Source organism: Eleginops maclovinus, chromosome 18, assembly GCF_036324505.1.
Source record: "Eleginops maclovinus isolate JMC-PN-2008 ecotype Puerto Natales chromosome 18, JC_Emac_rtc_rv5, whole genome shotgun sequence".
Taxonomy (NCBI): domain Eukaryota; kingdom Metazoa; phylum Chordata; class Actinopteri; order Perciformes; family Eleginopidae; genus Eleginops; species Eleginops maclovinus.
This window is the reverse complement of record NC_086366.1, coordinates 10,108,798-10,131,511: the sequence shown is the minus strand read 5'-3', so window position 1 is coordinate 10,131,511 and position 22,714 is coordinate 10,108,798. Positions and strand designations below refer to the sequence as shown.

Below are 22,714 nucleotides of genomic sequence, written 5' to 3'. Positions count from 1 at the left end.
GAGGAGACCTCTTCACCCTAATGGGCACAACTATCCCGATGCAATGAAAAGCTTCAAACTGCAGCCGGGCTGACTCATCACAAGCTGTGTTATCGTTTGTATGGAACAAAATAATATTATTCAATAGGCTGTTTGTGTGATTTATTCGCAAAACAAAAAGCAAAGTCACCATTCAGTCTACATGTACATTTTAAAATGGTGTGTGTATGAAAGTAAGTACAGGATGTTCCTGCCTTTGAATGTTATAGACACATTTCTGATGACTTATAAATTCAGAACATTCTTCATGTCTACTTCTCTGATTATTAATTGAAATAAATCAACAAGCTATAAGGAATCTCACTTGGAAAAGGCTTTTTCTTATTGAATACCCCTTAACCTGTGTGACACTCAGAAAGCACACTAGAGAATGCTTAACTTACTTTAAAACACTTTGAAGTAGCTAACCTTTGAAACACATAATAAGTCAATTAAAAAGGCACTAGAGAGGAAAGTATGGGTAAAGGGAAGGTAAAGAAAAGAAATGCAAAGGATTATGATGTTATATGATTGATCTATTCAATTGAAAAACAATGCAAAACAGTGCAATAACATGTCCATGTATGGAGACAAAGCCCTGATGTCCAGATCAGAATAGTCCTTGTCTGTCTGTGCATCCTATGAGCAATTATGCAAACCCCAATGTGAGCTTTCCTAGAATCAACCTGAAAACAGCCAATAAAATAAAGATAACCAACAATAAGATGCACACTGTGGTGGGTGTAACACTTAAATAGCAACAGCATCACCAAAGAAGATAACACAAATAACTATAGACAATATAAGCTCCACACTGCAGTCACAAGTGCACGATCCAAGCAGAAAGCAGCAGCAGTTCCTGCACAACAATGAGTTTTGTTGGTACTCACCTTTCTCAACACCATTCAGAGTCTGGTGCTCTTATGCACTGAAGTCCTCCCCAATCTGCTTGAGGCTTAAAATCTCTGCTTCTCCACACTCAATCCATAATATATCCAGCCCATAACACTTCTCTGTCCCACAGCACTCTTCAAAGTACTCCAACATTTTAGGCTGAATGCAGCACAGGCCTCACACACCTTACTGAAGGCACAACTTGTTTTGTTTGTTGTGAAAGCAGGAGTCACATGTTAGATCTAAAATGTTAGCATTTAGCATGTTAGCCAGATCCAGCAGCAGCACGCACCTGTTAATCATGTGACCTCCTGGGTGTGTTTGATTCGTGTCACTCAGCATGCTGGCTGGGTGGTGCAGTAAACCAGTGATCAATTAGGATGGATACTTCTTTTCTAATTTGTACAATCTTGCTAAACAAAATGTCTAACCCTGTTAAACTCTTGATGCAACTTGAAAATTATCAAATCAATTTTAAAAAAGCTCAAATAATCGTTTAAATTGTTTATTTTTAAGAAAATACTCACATACATACATACATAAAAGGTTGTATCGTTCAAAGTGTTAGTGTAAAGTGTGAGTTACATTCTTGCACTGACAGCAATGTCATCCGATCTGCTGAACAATATTTAATGTGTTAATGTGTAAAGTGTGTGAAAAAAGGATAAACACTGATTATAAAATAAGAGCAGAAAACCCAAACTGCATACAGACTCCTTTAATACCGTGATCTCTTAAGTCTGCAGGGAGAACATGTCAGCTGAGACATGGAATTATACCATAATGACATAATTAACATATGTTGACAAACGCTTTACACTACATCACATAAAACCTGTTGATTTCTTATATACTTTTTCAATGAGTATTGTTAGTGACACAGCTTGTTTTTTGTGCACGCTGCAATGTTTATCGATATTGTGGCACTGACTCAGACGTTTCTTACTATTGTGAAGAGTGGTTTTCAAACAACAACATTTTATTCTTCAATTGGATGATTACTGGATACAATTTCTGAACAAAAAGATTAAACAGGTTTTTTACCCAATCATTTGAACCAGTAAATAGCCTCAAATATATAATGAAAGATGGCAGGAAGTCCTTAAGGAATGTTGTCTAACATCTAGCAATAATACAATAATCCCCTTAGTCTGCTGGGAGAGCATGGATTAGAGGAGAAAAGAGAGGAAGAGACAGAAACAGCGACACAGGACGAAACTGTTCGAGGAGCAAAGACACAGAAGAGAGAAAGAAAAGTGAGAGGAGGGAAAGGGAGGAGAGGAGGAGTGCGAAAAGGATGTGGAGATAAAGGTGTAAAGGTACAAGACGAGAACAACAGAGGAGACTTAAAAAAAGAAGCAGGATGAAGCAAAGGAAGAAAATTAGCAGGATATTCCCCCTGAAGTGTGTTTGTGTCTCCTGAGAGGATCAGCGATCAGAGACGAGTGACCTTGTGGTCATCTGTCAGACCCTCTGACTCTGCTGGAGGCAGGATATCTCTCCAGGGAAGAACACACTGACACACACACATCACGCTGTAGAGAATACCGAGGAAAACATATGTGTTCTCACATTTCCACTCACACATCTAAACAAAGCAATGGCAGGATGCACACACAAAGCTGTGTTTTCACCTTAAAGGGAGTGAGGAAGGTGCCATATTACATCATGAAGCCTTTTACAGTAAACAGCCAGTCAGTATTTTTCTGGTTGCAACTTTCTCATATTTTGTCTTCTGTCGGACTTTGACATATCACACAATTCCATTCTCCCAAAATACACTGAGTATACTGTGCAGACTGTTTGTTAGTTAACCCAAATAAAAAAAATTAAAACCTGCTTGATAAATAATTCTTAGCCCAAAGTCTACTTTCTGGAAATGTGTCAGAGCTTTCAGCCACACATCAGCATACAGGGTTAGAACAAATTTGTCTGGACTCATCATTCAAAAACTATCTCAGAAACTTTGAGAACAGTTATCATTATCTTCCTTTTAACAAATAGCTGACAACGTGTTCTCCATTTTAATCGCTCCAAAAGGCATCTACTCCTATGACACAGCACTGCATGATAACACTGCAAAGGGCTCAAATAATGGAATAATTTCTTCTATGATTACCTTGTCTTTATTCTCAGGAGGCTGGGGCTTGTCACAAACAAAATGATGTGAGATCATTTGGACCTCCCATCTTTTCAATGTGGGTAAAAATGCTGTGCAATTATTTTAATGTTCATCGGGGATCATATATTGTAATGGACAGATGAGGATGGTTCAATCCTGGCTCAGGCAACGGCTGACCACTTGCCTTTTTTTTTTTTAATACATTGCCTTATTAAGATGTATTTTTCTCAGCCTAGAGTAAAGAGCTGCCATAAGGAGGGTCCATTAGAGGATGAAAGAATCATAGATATCACAGAGGTAATGTTGGGTAGTGCTATAATGTGTCAGATCAGAGATGGAACGATTGGAAGGCCGAAAATGTTGCATCACTTTGAGGAGATAAATTCATCTTTTATCATCACTAATGCAGTCATCAGCCGGGGAAAAAGCGGTGTAAATATTACATCGCATTTAGCTGCCGCCTTTTTCCAAAGCAACTTACAATAAGTGCAATAAAACACAACATTTCAAACTAAGGACAACAACAACAACAACAACAGTGCTGAGATATTCACTTCAAACAAGCAACATCATTGTGAGTGCTGGTGCATAATTTACCACAAAAAAACATTATTTCATTCTTTAAAAAAACATTATTTGTACTTTTTGCTAAAAGCATTATTTTAGTCCATTGTCAGTTTGTCTTTGGCTCTCAGACCAAAACCCATTCACTACTGTTTGATATAATAACACATTAAAAAAGATGGTTTTTCATCTGATTTATTTACTTAAACGGAAACATTTCAAATACCACCAGCACTATCATTTGATCACATGTGGCAACGTATACATGTTAAAAAGCTATCCCAGTATTATACAATCCACGTTCTACTGAGCAAATGAGGGTCAATGGCACTGATCTCTGTGTCAATCAAACCTGCTGGACACCAGGTTGATCCTGCCTTTGTCCTCTTCAACATTTTGCCCTCCAGCCAGTGATGATAAGCTTCTCGCCCCTCCTCCACTCCGCTTCCCTTGCTGTATATTTCCATCCTCTTCCACCTGAGAATCCTATCCATGATGTCCTCTCACTTCCTACTCTTAAAAACCCTCTACTGATGGAAGACATACTGTGACATCTTTTGTAATCCAGGGTGTTTAGTAGGAAGACTGCACAGTGAAAGGATCAAATCACACAGTGAAGCAGTGGGAGAGATCAGAGGTGTCATCACCAGCTGCCCCACAGACAGGGGTTCAAGACTCAAAGCCTTTACAGAATCCCTGACACAACCCACTCGGTGTATAGTGAGAAAATAATATCATTACCTTATGCAAATTATAAATAGACCTCATAGATCTGATTAAAAAAAATACAAAGGTGTCCATTTCATCCCTGCAGATATGCTATAACTGTTTGCATTCTTAGTGATTTCTACACTCAGACACTTGCAGATGGCTGGAGCACTTCTGAGGTTTCTGTATTTCTCTCCCTGAAACACGGCTAAAGCCCGATGCAGCAGTAATTACCATTTTAAATCGGCAACCCAAATGAGAAATCTCGCCTCATGCGGGAACCCAACACATTTTCCACTCCTGCTTTATGGGGATTCACCAGATGTTGGCCTAGTTAGCAAGCTTGGTGCCAAAAGTTAAAATACCAAGATCTGACGATTTAGAAAAGCTGTGTCAGGACAGACTTGATGTTGTCGAATGAGCATATCTAACTCCATTCTGAGCGGGAGAGATTACATATCTACCGGATAGGACAACAAATGAAATGCCTGATTCTGATCTGTGTTTATAGTACTTATTTGGACTACATGTTACTTATATGTTTGTTAGAAAGTTGATCAGACACAAATGTTTATGTCTCACATGGGCCAGCTTTACACAAGCATTGTATTACATTGTTGGTTGAACAGCATAGTAAATGAAAACACTGCATGGTGGCGTCATAAAAGAGTGAATGGAGGAAGTTGTGAAAGAATTGATGGAGGGTCACATAGGGAGGAGTATGGAGAAAACAGAAGAGAATACTTTGAAACTTCAAGACTGAAAAGTACAAGTTCTGGGATTAAATTACTTCTTACTGGAGTCAATCCCATTGATTTAAGTGGCTTTGTAAGATCCAGGGGGCGGAGGTTAACTCAACTAAAGTTCAAGACAAGAACAAGTTGGCAGGTGGTATTTTTCCAGCATAGAGACCAAGCACTAAAACTCCTATTATGTTTGTGGTTACATTTCTTAGTAGGTTTTATGATTATTCACATTTCAGCATTTATTCTTGAGAAATCAGAGTTTTGAGAGCTGTGGCATCGTGACGTGTGATGCATTTATTCCACTGCTCTGAAATGACTCACATCGTGTGGGTTTGTGATCAAAATAAAACACATTTCTTCCCCTAATGCAGCCACTGAACGCCATCAGAGTCAGAAATGTATCACAATAGTTCCTTCAACCTGGCATGCTAATTTGAGACAAACTGTAAACACATTACCTTGGAAACAAGCTCCTGGCAATGCGTGTGTTTCTGTTTGCTGCGATGTTAATTTCCACCTTGGGCTGCAGGATTAGTAGTCAAATCAACACTTATGGAACAGTTGTGCAACAAAACTCACTCGTACGAATGTTTCATTTTAAGCAGCTTTTGGTAGATTGTTAATTCCAGGAAAATGTTCAGGTTTATAGTTTATTTGACTTGCAGGAACATAAATAATATACCAAATGTGCATGATTACAAACTAGTACAAACAGTATTGTAGCTAAACACTGACATATCAATAGAATAAATACAATCTCCTCTCTTTCACACTGCCCTGATGTCAGTGCTGGGAAACAATATACACATTTTTTACCGAGTACTCAAACCACACAATAAAAACATATAAAAGTACTGCATCATGAATGATACTTAAGTCAAATTATTCAGTATGATTAGGAAAATGTACTTTGAGTATTCAGAGTAGAAGAACTGTGAAAAATGTTTGAACAAAAAACATTTGAACCCACTTGTGGTTGAGTTACTCCAATTGAAGGAGGACGGATTAATCTATACCAAATAATCATATGTTCTAAGTATTGTCAAAATGTGTATTTATAAAATATCTAGCAAATCCTTCTGTAAAATAAATATAGTGGAGTTAAAACACAAAAAAATGGCTTCTTGAAGAAGAGTAAAAGTATAAAGTTATATCAAATTAAAATACTTGGGTAAAGTACAAAAGCCTCAAATATGTACCTTTGGGCAGTACTTGAGGAAATGTACCACAGTCCACCCCGGCCTCATGTTCATTTCGCCATATATTTCACCATATTTGTCTGAACCCTGTCTATCCAGCTCTATCCCTTTAAGCCTGCTCTCCTCCAAACCTCTCTTCGGTGTCATTCTAAACATCTTGTTCCTCTACAATTTTTTCATTTGGGTTTTATAGCCATTTTCTCGCTCTTTCCCTCCTTGCATCTTCCTCTCTCGCTCCTCTTCGCCTCCACCCCTCTGTCTCTCTTTCGCTCTCTGACCCAGAGGGCCGTGTTTCGCAGAAATCCAATCCTCTCTTTTTTTTTTTAAACCTGCTGTTCCATTTCATTCCCATTTTGTCACACTGCAGCGCACACACAATACTCGCTCCACCCTCATTTCAAGCCTTTTTTCTGTCTCGCAAAAACACACATTCACAGAAGAGTGCACACACACAGATCCTCCATACATTTGCCCAACTGCATAAACACAAAGGGGGGAAAGGCAGACGCAGGGAAAAATGCTTAATTAAGCCATCCATCAAATTTGATGCTCTTGGATTCATGCACAAACACACAAGCATACACATCGTACACACTCCCTCGCGCTTCTGTGGCCGTCCATCACAGCTTCACTGACTCCACTCTACCTCAACTCACAACCAATCACAGAGGTTAGAGTGTGCTTGTGAATGTGTTTGTGTGTGTGGGTGTGTGTGTGTGTGTGTGTTTGTTTGAGAAGCACAATTTGCTTTGGGAAAAGACACTGAGGGGTTTCACGCCTGTAAGGCCCGTTTAAGCAGAAGTGAGTGAGTGGCAGATCAAGCAGAGTGAACTTTGACCTGTATTGTTTACTGTTGATCAAACATGAATACTGTTAGTGTGTGGTCTGGAACACACACACACACACACACACACACACACACACACACACACACACACACACACACACACACACACACACACACACACACACACACACACACACACACACACACACACACACACACACACACACACACACACACACACACACACACACACACACACACACACACACACACACACACACACACACACACACACACACTCCTCTGCGTATTATTTTTAACTTTGATAATGCATGCTGAACTGAAATCAGATCAAAACAGACACCACCTGACTGGAAGGGTTGACTGACAGCAATATTGACTTCAGTTTCATCTTTATTTTGAATAAATACGGTCCAAAAATACACTTAGTTAACAGAATAACCATTAAACAAACAGTCAAGGCTACATTTATACATAATGATACTGTTCTTCACAAGCTCTTTACACAAAATAACTTTTTGATAAGTAGATAAATATGACTTCTACACGATGTTTGGAAATGTGTAAGATATCTGTAGTGAGACTAACATTAGAATAATTCAGAGGGATCAAAGTTTATGACAGAGGTTCACTTAATATTATGTAATGTTAGTGCTGCTCCATTTTGCTGTCAGGAGAAGAAAGGACTTTACATTTAGTCTTAGTGTTACTATCAGGAAACCACTTCAGTCAGTCATTCAGTTTTCTGCGGCTCAGGTGCTTTCCCTTGTACTATTTAATGCAAAAGCTGGTGGGAGACTGTTACTACATATTTAAATCTTTGGTCTCTAAGCTAAAGTACTTAATTAAAAAATGATGGTGTCAGCATCGGAGCCTGACATTTTGCAGCGGTAATAATTGCTCCTGTTGTTTGAAGGCCCGGTGATATCTGCTTTTCATGACAACACTACCTTCCTCTGAGGCTTACTTTGCTCACACAATCCTCTGTTGTTGGGGTCTCTATGTGCTTATCATTCTTCCCTTCACTGTTGCTTGAGGAAGAGAGCAGCTCCAGTCTGTATCCACTGGTTGGGGTTCACTCCACAGGGAAGGCAGATGTGTGTGACCACCTTCACCCTCTCTGAGCTCGTGTACAGAGGCAGCCAGATACTCTCCTCTGCAGCAGCCGCGTCAGCAGCGGAGTTCTGGGATCAAACACAGAACACAAGCATTAATGAATGAATGCAAAATGACTGAATGTGCAAGTAGTATACATATACATACAAACAGTTTACATGTACTGTCATGCAATCAACTGTCCAAAATAATGTGTCAAATGATGCCTCATAATATAACAAAAAACATGGTCGGAAAACTTCAGGCTTTCGGCCAACTGAAACAAGAATAAACATGTTCTGTATCTCGTCTATTTAAATCAGCCTTGCCCACTGCAGTTGGAGCCCATTATCAACACATTTTTATATAGACTACATAACTATCTTAATATATATCTATATATATATATCATAACTCAAATTTAAAGTATAATTCTAAATAAATATTCGTGTTATTCTCATCAGAAACAACCAAAAGGTCAACATTATAAATGAGTGTAACCCTCATCACTGAATTATCTCCACAGATTCCCTGTATGAACACACACTGTAAGTGTAGTATTCTGCCATCCTGATTACGTCTTATTGAATCCTTACTTTTCATATTAAATAGGTAAACCGTCCTTTAGGATTTACACAAGGTCTATCTGTTAGTTGCCTGCATCAGACAATAAAAACGGTCTAACAGAAATACAAATATGGTCATTAGCCAAAGTCCTCGTCCCTTTTCCATGTTTGTTTTTAGAATAGCTTTGTATAGTTCTGTGTTTGGCTCCTTTTTAACAACTTAATTTCCCTTTCTATATTTACGTATGAACCATTATACACCAAAGCAATTCCCTTGTGTGTGTAAACCTACCTGGCAATAAACATTCTGATTCTGATTTAAAGAGAAACACATACCTGTGCAACCCAGGCCATGTAGCAGGGCGGGACCGCGGACACACTGGGAGAGTCGTGTTGATTCTCACACAAATGAACACCGTCAAAACTACAACCCTCCAACTGGAGACCCCCGACCTGGAAAAAAAGTAATAAAGGAGGCATTAGAAGCAAGAAGATGTAGAGGAACACTGGAACACAACAACTGAACCAAGTGATTGTAAAATGAGGAGTGGAAAAAAGGAACAAGAGGAAGGATCACAAGCAGCATATTAAACAGAGGGAGGGAAAGACTGTTGTTAGTCCGGTGAGATATAAAGAGAGAAAAAAAGAAGAAAAAAAGAGAGTGTATGATAAACACAAGAAAATGTGTGAACGAAAGAAGATTAACTAGCATGTTTTACACACTGTACATGAGTGTTTATACGAGTGAGTTCAGTACGGTGACTCAGGGATTTTCCACAGAGGAGCAGACTATAAAGGGAACTCTGGCGTCAAGTTAGACATGCACAGACAACTCCTAAATCACCATAATCTGGGCAAGAAAAAGCAAGAGAGTGAGCGAGAGACTAATCCCAGAAAAGCAGCATTGTGTGTGTATGTGTGTGTAAGAGAGCTCATTGCTTCACAACAATTATCCCCTTTCACTTTCCCTGTCAGATGTCTGAGTATTCCTCTTCCCTCCCTGCAGCTGCAGTCTCTTTTTAAAGCACCCCGAACCCTTCCCTTCTCTCTTTGTATATTTTCACTAAGTGTGAGTCACGCCATGCCAGCTCTCATTGGCAACACAGAAGAGAATATCCAGGAAAAGAGTGTTTCAATTGTAGACAATACAATTAAATCACCCCTTAAATCCGAACATGAAAAGGAAAGAAGTTAAAACCGAGAGGTGTAAAGTGCACACTCAGTCTTAATTGTATGAATTGGTGTCCATTCAATTCATGAAGAAAGCACATTACAGCAGAGAGAGGAGGCAGTCTCTAATGGACATGAAGCAGACTCGTACTAACTTGCTTCTCTCCTTAAGGTGCATCTGAGTTCTATCCTTGCAGGCTATTACTTAATTTTATTCCAATTATCTCTGAGTGTCACTTTCCTGCAGCTGGAGGGAGCATTGTGTGTTTTCTGCTGTCTGCCTGCATGATATGTAGCAGAGTGTGAGCTCGTCATACCTTGACTTGCAGCTTGGCTTGTGCAATGGGACTCCTCCATGACGATACAAACACTAAACTATCCATAGAGCAACCCATGGACCTAAAACCACAAAAAAAAGAAGATGGTATTAATTTGAGCACTGATTATTTTTCTCTCACACAAATCCAAAAGCATTCAGTGTCACCTGGCAGTTTCCTGTCTCAAAGCATTGAGGAAGGTGTCAGGGTGGAAGAGCTCAGAGAGATCCAGGGTGTCTGATAGAAGAGCTTGCCTGCCTGAACGCTCCACCCAGCTCTGGATGCACAGAATCAAACACACATATGGATTAATGAACCTAGCAAATAACAAATATACACATCATTCAGGCATCACATTATTTTTGTTTCACGGGAGTGAGGAAACACATTCTGCAGATCAATTCAAGGTAACATTTTCTTCAGTTCAATTAGTGGCATTTGACACAGATAGAACCGGGTCTCAAAACTTGAAATATTTGCACTGAATCTTCGCCTCCCACAATAGTTTGTTTATAACCATTAGAAAAAGTCTATTTTTATTCGGCTCCTTACATTTTGATAGAGAACATCGATCTGTTAGACGAACGATCATCATATTTGTCTTTGAGTCAGTGTGTGAGTGTTAATGAGAGATACACAGGGTTACAAATGGTCAGAGCAAAACACAACGTCAATAAAAATGTGTGGCCAGAAGAGTGTTTAATGTCCCCTTGTCTTTTTATCACAACATCAACAAGCTGATGACATTGGGACCCCAATTAACTGCTAATGGGAATACAGTGCACACACACACACACACACACACACACACACACACACACACACACACAGTATATTTGAGCATGTGAGTACTGCATACTTAGACAAACACAGCCACACGCAGAGATATAAAATGTGTATGTACACAAAAAGACAACAAACGCTGTATCCAGACAAACAAAGATGGAGTGTGACTTGAGATCTGTAGATAGACACCTCTCTGCATCCTCCAATGTGTCTTCCTTATTCAACAACATCTGCTTTGATAGTGTAAGCAGCCTCCTTCTGTGTCACTGCACAAACTAGTTATTGTCAAAGACTCAGGACTGATATCTAACACAACAGTCCTAGTTTCTATGCTCTCTTTTTTATGATGCTGAGATGCAAAACAGCTGATTTCTTGGTCCTTACCAGCAAGCTTATCGGCCTGAACGTCTGTAGTGGTCAGATTTAAGCCTTGAGAGTTGACATAAGATTTCAGTTTTGACCTATTCTCAGATGTTCATTTGTATTGCATTTAACAGTAGGCAGTTTTCTCTATAACACCGTAAAAACGTCAAGGATTTTGGAGGACAGCTTCAGCGAAATGCTGACAAATAGAGGCAGAAGTAGACAAACATCTGATCAATCTTTATTATAAATGGATTCCCTTGTAGCACAGCATCAGTCTTCAGTGGCTTAAGAGATAAATTGGGATGAGCATTATGCCAAGAAATGCATAAATGCAAGTTCATACTGATGCAGTCACGCACACACAGAGAGGAAGCATTTTGGGTATTAATAAGACAGTGTGTCCTGCTATGCATAGTATCTGTGTGCATGTTTTTTATGAGTGTGTGTGAGAGCAGTGTTTTCAAGGTCGGCCTGCTCATTTGGGGTGCACCGCTGCGCTGTTAGCTCTTTATTCTTCTGCAACTCCACACAGCAGCAGCTTTGGCCGTCGCCACCTTTATTGGGCTGATTAGCTAACAGGACGCAGACACACTGCTAACAGAGATATCACTCAGGGCTGATGGGCAGGAGTAGACAGTTAAGGACAGTGCAGCTTCCAGATAGATACACATTAGGACAGATGGGAGAGCAGGTAGACAGAGAAGCAAGCAGACAGGAAGGAACGAGAGATGGCAGGCAGACAGGGAGAGACACACACAAACAGATGGGTAGGCAGACCGACAGACACAGGCAGCGGGGCTCGCCCACATGAATAACGAAGTGCATCAAATTCACATAAAATAAATTATTTCTGAGCATGTGTGTTTTCTAGTCTGCCTGAACATATTGAAGTAGGCGTACAATCAGACACAGTCGAGAGGAAATTCAGCCAGAACCTTTATTTCCTGGCTGAAAAGTTAGGGCAAACACTTCACCGGACCTCGTGCTTCTATATAATGATCTGTTTTTCAATGAGAGACACCAGGAAAAAGGTCCAGGTTCATTGTGAGATATCTAAGGGGATATACAACTTTGCAACTGCAGACTCCTTATGTAATATTAATCACAAATGGAGGGCAATGCTCCTGGTAGGATATTAATGCATGATGGATGCAAACATGTCTTAATCAGTGTACTAATGCTGATTAAAAAACTTGTATGCCTCTTGAGTTTTATTCCTGTGAGAGAACTGAGGGTTGCCAGGGGCTGCTGGGTTTTTAGTAATGAGCACAAATGTTACCACAAGTCCTCTGATAGAAGCAAGCTTGGTGACTTTCAGCTCCTAAATGACACTGAACTTAACCGTGACTAGGAACACATCATGATAAAGGATTAAACTAAAGTTTTTCTTCCCCTCACAGTAATTTCTTCAAATGATATAGAAAATTAAAATGCACTGTACCATTACAACTAAGAGAAAGGGAGAGATGAGAGAACAGTGTGTTTGTTTTTGTGTATACACATGCAAGTGTTACCTGTATTGCGAGAGCCTGTGTGACTACAGCTCTGAGGTACTGCATCGGCTCTTCTGGTCCCTCCCATTTAGTCTGCCATGTTAAAGGACACTGAAACAGAGGCAAAGGGATAAAGAAGGAGAATGTTTATTCAAAGCCAAAATGAAAAAACACAAAACATAATATCAGTAAAAAGGCAAACCGTATTTGCTGTGGACCTTCAGTGAGCCAGTGCACGGTCCTGCTGCTGTGTTGTTGACTGAACGTGCTGCGCTATCACTTACTGAACGCTGCTGACAACCCAACAGCAGGACTGCAGACTCACTGAGGTTTGTTAGAGAGATACTCTTCAAGGAGAAGTAGCTAATATCTGCACAATGAGTCACTTGATTTGTTTTGTGCCTGTTATTTTAATGAAGTGGTGCAGATTTAAAGTCACTTATTTGTGGGGCTTCCTGAAGGCATGAACCACAAACTCTGCTACCAAAATGTCTCCATGTCTTGGTTAGATTATGTCCCCCTCTTTCTCTATCACTATAGGGCAGCCACTGTTGCTAAAATGTCCACGATGAACCTGGTGACACTGGACCCAGCGGGGTCACCTAACACATTTAAACTTTGCGGTTTCACCACTAAAGGGCATACACTCCCCCAGGCTGCACTGCCACTGTGGTCTGACATAAACAAATGTCTATTTCTCTGTGGTGTGAGAGGTGACATCGCTTTTACTCTCCTTGTGTAAAAGGGTTTGGCATATATGCAGATAAGTAAATGTTTTAAGTGCTTGTTTGATTGTATACATATTTAACTTAACACAATAGAAATGCTTCTACAAACTTCAGACTAAAGACCCATCAAAACACAGAAATGGTTTTCTGTCTGGCTCATCATGTTAGTACAACACTTAAGTCTGTTTATCCATTTTCCCATGCCCTCTGTCTCACACTGGAACTGTCGAGTACAGTGCCTCAGTGATTTGGCAGAAAAAAAAAGCTTCACAGAAACAAAGAAGGGATAACTGTACAAAACAGAACCCAAAGCAAGGTTTTAAGCAAAAAGTTTGGGTGAGGAAGGTTGGACTAATGTCCTTTAACAATAACCACCGTCTTCACACATGCTTACTCAGTAGTTTTAACCAGATAAAAAACACTCATATGTGTTGTTTCGAAATGCTTAAAGAATTCATAGTACTATTTGTGTTAAGGTGGCAAGTAAATCTTCTCCCCAGGAGACACATGTTAACTGTGGAACAGGTTAGAGGGTGCGTGCTGCTTTAACTGTTAAACAGCGATCAAAGACCCGCCTTCACACTCTCACGCATTAGTAGACACACTCACAGTGGGATATTGAGGATTACAAATTGATGTTTTTCAAGCTTGAAAATTTATAATGGAACTAAAAAGGAACCTTGCATGTCTCTCAGCTGCAAGTCAACTGTTCAGTAACTCTCCTGCTGTGTGTGTGTGTGGCTGTGTGTGTGTGTGTGTGTGTGTGTGTGTGTGTGTGTGTCCAACTAATTACAGAAGTGTGGGGAGATAAGCGCGCAGGCTTAAGTTATATCAATGACATTCGCTAATATTTGTTATACGTTCTTTGATGAATGTTAATGGAAGACAAATTTACTTCCAGAGATATTAGCTCCCACAGAAAGCTTATCTGAGTGTAGTTTAAGCTTTAGTGTTTTTAATATTACGCAGCTTTTAGTGAAAAATAAAAATGTAAAGCTCTATTTCCCGACTAAATGTCTGTTGACTTCCAAACAAATTAATAGACTAAAGCAAATGTGAGCTCTCTGTAGTTAAGAAAGGAAGAAATCAATGAATACTTCCTACAGATGCATTGCAGTTTAATTAATGCAAATCCAGTCTCAAAGGTAACTGCGTTTTTAAAGTAGCTGGTGAGGCTTGCTGTCAAATACAAGTTTTAAATAAGATTAATTTGATCAATTATTTACTTGGATGTAACTTTGGTTATTAAATAAAAAAAGTAAGAATTGACATGCCCATTATTACAACTAGCACTTTAAAAAGAATGACTGATCCTCGAGATTTTGTAACCTTTAATCAAAAAGCCATCTCTGCATCATGTCTTGATATTAATGATCTTCCCACCGACGAAAGGCACTGCTGATATTTATTTCTCTTTTGCAGCAATGTTTACAACTTTCCTGTGATGCTTGGGTCGTTTCCAAATATCTAATTATTTTTTACTGCACAGCTCAGGAGAGGGGCAATGGAGCTGAGCCCTCCAGAGATGTGCTTGCCATACTTTTACAATATTACACAACCCCAAATGGTCAGTTTTTCCAAATATATAAATCACATCAGCAGCTCACTCTGTTCCTCTTCTGTGGCTGGAACGGGGCTAATCAGTGATGGTTGGTTAAAACGGATGCTTAATACTTAATGGAACATGGTTGGAGACCCCAGGGTCGTACTTTACCTCATGTTATTTTCTGGTAATGTACACTCAGCAGTGACAACCATCTGTTAACACATGTAGAATTGAATTGAATTACTCTATGAGGAAATTGACTTAGTCGAAAAAAGAGGTGTATTTTTTATTGGAATATAACTGCATGGGATTAAATGGTATTTTGGATACAGTAAAACGCTGGGATTCAGATTTACGAGACATAATTTAGCACTTTTATTTTGTTTGAGGATGTGTAATGGACCAGGATTTGCTTTAATTATATACAGAATCAATCTAGACTTTACAATTTAACTGCAGATTATGAAAGGTCATCAAATAAATTCTGCTCTGATAGATACTGGAGAATTATAATATTGCTCTGAGCTGTGCAGTAGTGAGCAGTGACCCGAAGAAACCCCAGACAGGATAGGAAAAGGCTGCTCTACCTTCATGTGACAAACTAGAATGCTGAAAAGCCTTATAGCAACTCTGGAATTAATGGTCATTACAATTATAAAACATACATTCTCCATAACCCCAGCAACACATTTACTTAATGTAAAGGAAAATAATAATCAATCATTTTGTTACTATACAGTACGTTATTTTTTTCCCCTTACAACAGTGTCTAAAACATTGCCAGTTATCAGGTTTTATATAAGTCATCACGTCCTAAATTCAGCTGGTGGTAAATCTAAGGTAAGTCAAGGGTTTTCTGAACTGCAAGAATAAACACGGCATCAGCAAGAGGTGACAGCTATTTTCCAAGGTTCTGTGATACTACTGTTCAACACACTGTGATCTGGGTCTGATTTCATAAAAACAGGCTATAGTTAAAGTCTACAAAGTTGCACTGCCCCAAAAAACACCAAAAGCATAACAAAGACATGTATTTGATTATTAAAACAACAACTCATGGAAATGCAGCATTTTGATTATTCGCAACAAAGAGAAAGCGTAAAAAATGGGTCATAGAAATGATCATAAGGAACGAAAGCTTTGCTCAGTCCTACTGGGTCAAAGGAAGTCTTTAACCAGCTCGTTTAAAAGGACGAGGGACATTTATAAACTTGTAAAACAGGAAAGAGAGCTCATCTGTTTTATATACTGAGAAGTTACAAGAGCAGGTCAGTCAGAATGCACTACGATGTGTCCTCATTTGTGGCAACAGATGGATATGTAAAATAAATCAAACACTTGTCTTTTTTTGGCTTACTTGTTCTGTAAAACTGACTAAGTAGAAGAACCTAAAAGTTTTTATGAAAAATGTTTGATGTGTTGTAATAGAATTGACCCTTTCTTGTTTTTGCTGTGTTCTTTAGTTAACTGCAAACATATTCTGTGTTTTAAATTGAAAAACCCCCTCAATTTTGTGACTTTGATTTCAACTTTATAACAAAACCCCTACCTAGTAACAAACACATTTCATAGCAGGGATATGTTGGACGGAAGAGAGAAAGAGAGGGAAACATGAGACAGAAGAGTGGAGAGAGATGAGACTAAAGACCTGCTGATTAATAGAAAAAGAGAGAGGTGGAAAGCCGTGAAGAGGGAATTCTGCCCAAGGCTGCTCTCAGGAGATTACACGTGTAGAAGAAGTAAAAGGTTGATTGTGCATCTCTCCCCCTCATCATACCCTCTTTGTCCTCATCTCAGCCCGGGGACACACACCGGGACACCTGCAGTGTTTGCTAGAAGTCTCTCTGTAATGTTCAGTATGTATGCCTGCTCCTGTGGTCTCAACTTTAGCACAGTATGCAGGCCTCACACTCCTCCTCTCAAACCGTACAGCAGAGAAAGTGATTCACTTCACACTGGGAAAATGCTAAATCGATGTGTTTCAATGTTTGATTACTCCCCTTCTTTTTTTCTCCCTTCTTACCTCTTGATTGAGCAGGGCGGTGGCTAGTTTTTGGACTTCAGGAGTCAGCAGTTGGGTCCCTCTGATGACTTTACTCAGCGCAGCCAGGGATTGGTGGATGCTCTGTGACAACACTTGCAGTTTAGTGTACATACAGTGCCAATATTTAGAGCATTGGTACCTGGGGTGTGATTTGACATTGTGCCATTTAATTGCTGTTAACTAGTTCATTATGACAGGCCCTTTGATTGACTGATTGGGCTTCTTTTTCTCATCTGATTACTTTGCGTTCTTAAATGAAATTCTAAGAGAACATTCAGTTGATATGCACCTGTGGTTTATATAACACTTTAAATACAGGCCGCTGCTAAGAAACTGGAGAAGATGAATCACATTTTCTTCCTGTTTATGATTCCCACTTATCTCATGCATCTTTATGAAGCTGAGCCTGTTTACCATAACCTTAACATTCTAATATACACATCTCTTTAGTATTTTAGCAACAAGCCATATGTTATTTGATAAGAGCGTTAAGTCAAATTCAGACTTTAAGACAATTTCCTTTTAAGGCGATGTAATGCAGGGGTAGCAATCTTTTTTGACACAATGTTAGCACAGTTTATCTGACCCACCTGGACCAAGCGGATGGCGTTGAACTGCTCCAGCGTGATGAATGACAGGACCGGGGACCCCTGTCCTTCTATAGGTGGGGCCACCTTCTGGTGGATCAGAGAAGAACCCTGATAGAAAGCAGGAACATAGAAAGACGTATCACTTTATTGACAGGATGGAAAGGTAGTCCTTTAAAGAGATATTATTTTCAAGAGTGAAAGAGACAGGAAAGATGTTTGTATAATGGAAAGAGAAAGAGATTTTTTCTTCCATGATACAAAGCATTAAATATAATTACACAATCCTCAGTCTGACTAACTGAGAGATATAGATATTTCTCCCTGGGCGATAGGTGCTTCGAAGATTGTTGAATAATATTGTTCAATAGTCCTATCGTTGCTTTATGTCCCTCTTATGGCTGGAACCCTGATTAACTTCCGGCTACCTAAATTGGTCGCTTCACAGGAGCACCACCATGATGTTATTTAGAGTAAGGCGTTTATTGCATTTTGCAACTGCCACTGTGCATCAGCATGCCAGCATTTCTCTTTTAAATGAGCTCCTCCATTACCACTGTATATCATTCCTGCCTTCCCTGTGGATTTCCTTAGCTCAACACACATCAACTAAATTAATTTGCTCTTAATTCTTCCACAAAAATAACCAGAAGTACCAAAATGGGGAATTGTCTTTCTCTCTCTCTCTGCAGTGCAAACCACGGGGAACATTTGTTAACACTAGTTAACATAGAGATTTACTGTAAGTACACCCAGTGTTCCTGTGTGTTGTTGTGTAAAGAACACAAACACATATTAAATAAACAATAGACACTGATCATTTGTTGTATTCTGCTGCAGATATGACATTCTGCACATCAAGTTGTGTTTTCGTCACAGATAGAAGCTGAGAAGGAGAGGGAGGGAAAGAAAGATGGGAGGACTGTTTGATGGAGGAAGGAACATGTTGGGAGAGAGATAGACGAGAGATAAATGAGACCAAGGAGCTGGCAGTGTGGGATTCTGCCTGACTACAGCTCTGCTATTGTCTCTATTCAAAAATGTAACTTAACAGCCAAATAACCAGTATGCTGTCTCTTGCGTCTAAAATCTCCCAAGACTAGATAAACAATAGGCAAAACAAATAAATACATTCATGTTTTCACCTGTACAAAATGCTACACACAGAGTTTAAGACACAAAAATGCACATCAAACTCATACAAAAGCAGGCAGAGGCTAAGTCATACATACGCACACAAGGTTTATTAATCCGTGTGTGTGTGTGTGTGTGTGTGTACACCCACACACACGAGCTACAGGAAAACACACCCGCTGATGGTCAAACATAGAGTGTTAGCTCTCGACAAAGGGCTGTTAATTGAAAGCAGTCAGAGGTAGATTGTGATCTATGGGAAGCTAGCTGGTGATACAATGGCAACAATTAACACAGTCAATCATTTTTTTTCTTCTCAGTGGGTACACAACAACTCTGCTGCAGTGGACTGAAAGAGAGACAAAGAGGGAGGAGAGACAAAGAGAGAGGTTGAGGTACCAATAAGAAAACTATGGCGGAAAGCGTGCGTGATTTACAGCATGAGAGAGAATAAAAGACAGGCACAGCAAGAGAGAGCGGGAATATGCAGGCTAAATTATTTAATGCAGAGGTGGATGTCCTTTTGATTTGAAAAGGTGCCAATCTCCAAGCAACCACACACAGCAGTGCAGCCTGACTAGGCAAGCCAGTGGGTATCACACACAGTCCTCAATTAGACTCTGCTAATTTCCAATTAGCTTTCACAGCTTTTAATTTAGACCAGTTACTGCTGCATGGGCAATGCACAAACATGTTTTTACATAGCAATAAAGACTAGCATAGAACTGTAACAGCCTGAGAAGAACTACATCCTAAGCAGGTACTGTGAGTTCAATGAACACATCTTATAAGATATGATGTTATTTAACAGTTTAAGGGTTTGACATAGAAAGTAAATTAGTCATTTCAGAGATGTAGGGTACATTGTATGATCCTCAGGCATATTAACCAGTGGTGGAAGAAGTACTGTGATATTTTACTTAACAAAAAGTAGCAATACCACAGTGTAACAAGTAAAAGCAAAGATATATGTCTCAAGTACCATGTTTGATATATTACTGGATTAGAACTAGTGTAACCACTTTTTATCACTGGTAAAAGCGGGGATCATTTTAGCTACTTTTCTAACTGTATGGTAGCCATATCCATACTAGTTCCTCATTATTCATTCATCGTTTTTATATATACTGTGTAAATAATCTTAAACTTCAGTCCTTCAGTGAAGGTAAAGGAATAAAACATGTCAGGAAGATAAACTGAAAAATAAGGAAACTGACCTGGTTGAGTTTCTTCCACAAGTGAAGGATGGGCGACAGTCCATTGGACCAGAGCTCCCTGTCAAACTTTGACCCTGTTGCTACAGAGCGGCTTAGGACCCGCAACTGGGAAATCACCTGTGGATCAATCAAATATAAACACACAACAGTTACTCAACAGTGACATGGAGGGAATTGTTTCCTGAATTAGTCATTTCAGGGTTATTTGAGACAGGTCCTGTTGTGAAATGTTGCCCAAAAACAAATGTTTATGTAGCATGCATAAAGGCAGAAGGTTTAAAAAAGCTCAATATGTATAAAAAATGTATGTGTAATGTCTGTTAGTTTTTAAAATACTGTAATAAAATGTCACTGACACCTGGTGGCTACACCATCCAGGGACAGTTTACACTGTTACATATCTTTGAATACTGCAAGTGAATAAGGCCTAACCCCAAACTCATCCCCTAACTGCTCCTTACACACCTAATCAAGTATGCTTAGCTTCAGGCTTAGAGTCTTGGATAGTGTACTCAGTGTGTGTGTGTGTGTGTATGTGTGTGTGTGTGTGTGTGTGTTTGTGCAGATGTGTGAATTTCTATACGTGTGTGTGTGTGAGCAAGGCAAATTGTCTGATAAATGGCTTTCATTTGGTCAAGGAGAACTCCTTACTAACACCTGCTTTATCTTCTCTGCTCAGGAGGGAAGAGTGTGTGTATGTGAATGTGTATGAGCATGCATGTGTTTGTATGGAAGGGGGGAGCCAGGGGGTGGGGGGGGGGGCAAAAAAACTAGATAGCTAATCTAGAACTTCACCATGACAGCATTAAAAAAAAGTGTGCAGCTGAGGATGGAGATTTGAAATATGTTGAGGTTTAAATACACAGGGATTTCTGTGAACCATGACTACAAAACAGAAACTGCATTAACTGGCATGACCTACGGGGAAATAAAAGTTCTAGACAATGTCAACATGCAGAGTAGTACCATTTAAATCCCACTCAGTGAAGTCCACTTAAATCTTTTAATTGATTCAATTGTAATCCAGGATTGTGGTTCAGGGTTTATAGTTGGGACATTTTCTCATGGTCTTAGTCAAGATGGTGTTCAATAAAAAACAAACATCTAATGAGCTCTGAAAACAAGGATGCTATTACACCATGATGAGACATGGCGGCGCTTTTAAAGAACAATAGTCCATTCAAACACATTCATTTGCATACATCATGCATTGTGTCTGTAAGCCCGAGGGAGTCCTCTGTAGACCCTGATGACCCGTGTTGGTTCGTTCACACTGAGCCTACGCATTTATTTTAAATGGCGTCCACCAACAAAACTCTGTTCAGTGTGTGTGGTTAAGTGCCCAGCCCACAGACAGTGACAAGAGTCTTAAGGGAGAGGAGGAGGCACAGAGAGAGGTAAAGACAGAAAGGGAGAGAGAGAATGAAGGTGACAGTGACAAATGACAGGAGGGAGGGGGAGACAATCACAAGTAGGGGAGAGAGGTGGATAAAGACACAGTAGAACACACATGGACACACACACATGGACACACACACATGGACACACACATGGACACACACATGGACACACACACATGGACACACACATGGACACACACATGGACACACACATGGACACACACATGGACACACACACACACACACACACACACACACACACACACACACACACACACACACACACACACACACACACACACACACACACACACACACACACACACACACACACACACACCCATTCTGGCCTTGTGGGATTCGGAGGCTGCATTGGTGGTTCCGGTGATCAGCAGACCACAGTGACAGTTTGAATTAACTTAAATGCATTAACACCCACAGGAGGACTGTATACACAACCTGTCTCCATCTCAATTTATAATGAAAACGTATGTGTGTGTGTGTGTGTGTGTATGGGTGTGTTTGTTTTTGCTACCATTTCTCAATTGTGCAAGAAACTAATAAAAAAGAGAGCAGCAGTCATGCACAGTACACCATCTACATCCTGTCTATCCATCTCTCAAATCTCCATCTGTGTTTTTTGATGAACACACACACACACACACACACACACACACACACACACACACACACACACACACACACACACACACACAGACGACAGTCAAAGAATACATTTGTTATATGTTTCAGCGTGTTGCGTTAAGTTACATCAGAGTCTGCAGTGACCATCAGCCCTACACACACACACACACACACACACACACACATACACATACACACACACACAGACACACTTACAAGTGATGATAATTCATGACAACATGAGCATAAACATTGCACACCATCTGCAACCACACATGCGCTCATACGCTGCAAACAGACCAATAGACGGAAAAATAACCCCAAGCATATTCACAACATAAGGGGTCCCTCTCCTTTATGGTGCAAGAGCATGTTTCTTTTGTTGCAGGATCTGACTGACAGAGATTGATTGTTGATTTTATAGTGATAGTGATTAAAATAAGTCAAGCAAATTCAAGGTTGAGCAACTTTGCCCTCTACACTTGCATGTCTAACCCTTTGATGGGTAATTCTCTGAATCGACCATGTCTTCACTTTTTGAAGACTGTTCACTATTTATTT

The 22,714-nt window shown here is 39.8% G+C and overlaps 1 protein-coding gene across 1 annotated transcript in view; it reads right to left on the bottom strand.

Moving 5' to 3' along the window:
• Positions 1 to 7,406: 7,406 nt before the first annotated feature.
• The window catches only part of dync2h1 (dynein cytoplasmic 2 heavy chain 1), a 105,417-nt gene continuing 90,109 nt past the window's right edge, over positions 7,407 to 22,714 (bottom strand). The window contains 8 exon segments of the mRNA XM_063907500.1: positions 7,407 to 8,243; positions 9,057 to 9,173; positions 10,208 to 10,289; positions 10,375 to 10,484; positions 12,874 to 12,963; positions 17,150 to 17,251; positions 17,761 to 17,868; positions 20,109 to 20,225. Coding sequence (XP_063763570.1) covers positions 8,082 to 8,243; positions 9,057 to 9,173; positions 10,208 to 10,289; positions 10,375 to 10,484; positions 12,874 to 12,963; positions 17,150 to 17,251; positions 17,761 to 17,868; positions 20,109 to 20,225 — 888 coding nt within the window. The 3' untranslated portion in view covers positions 7,407 to 8,081.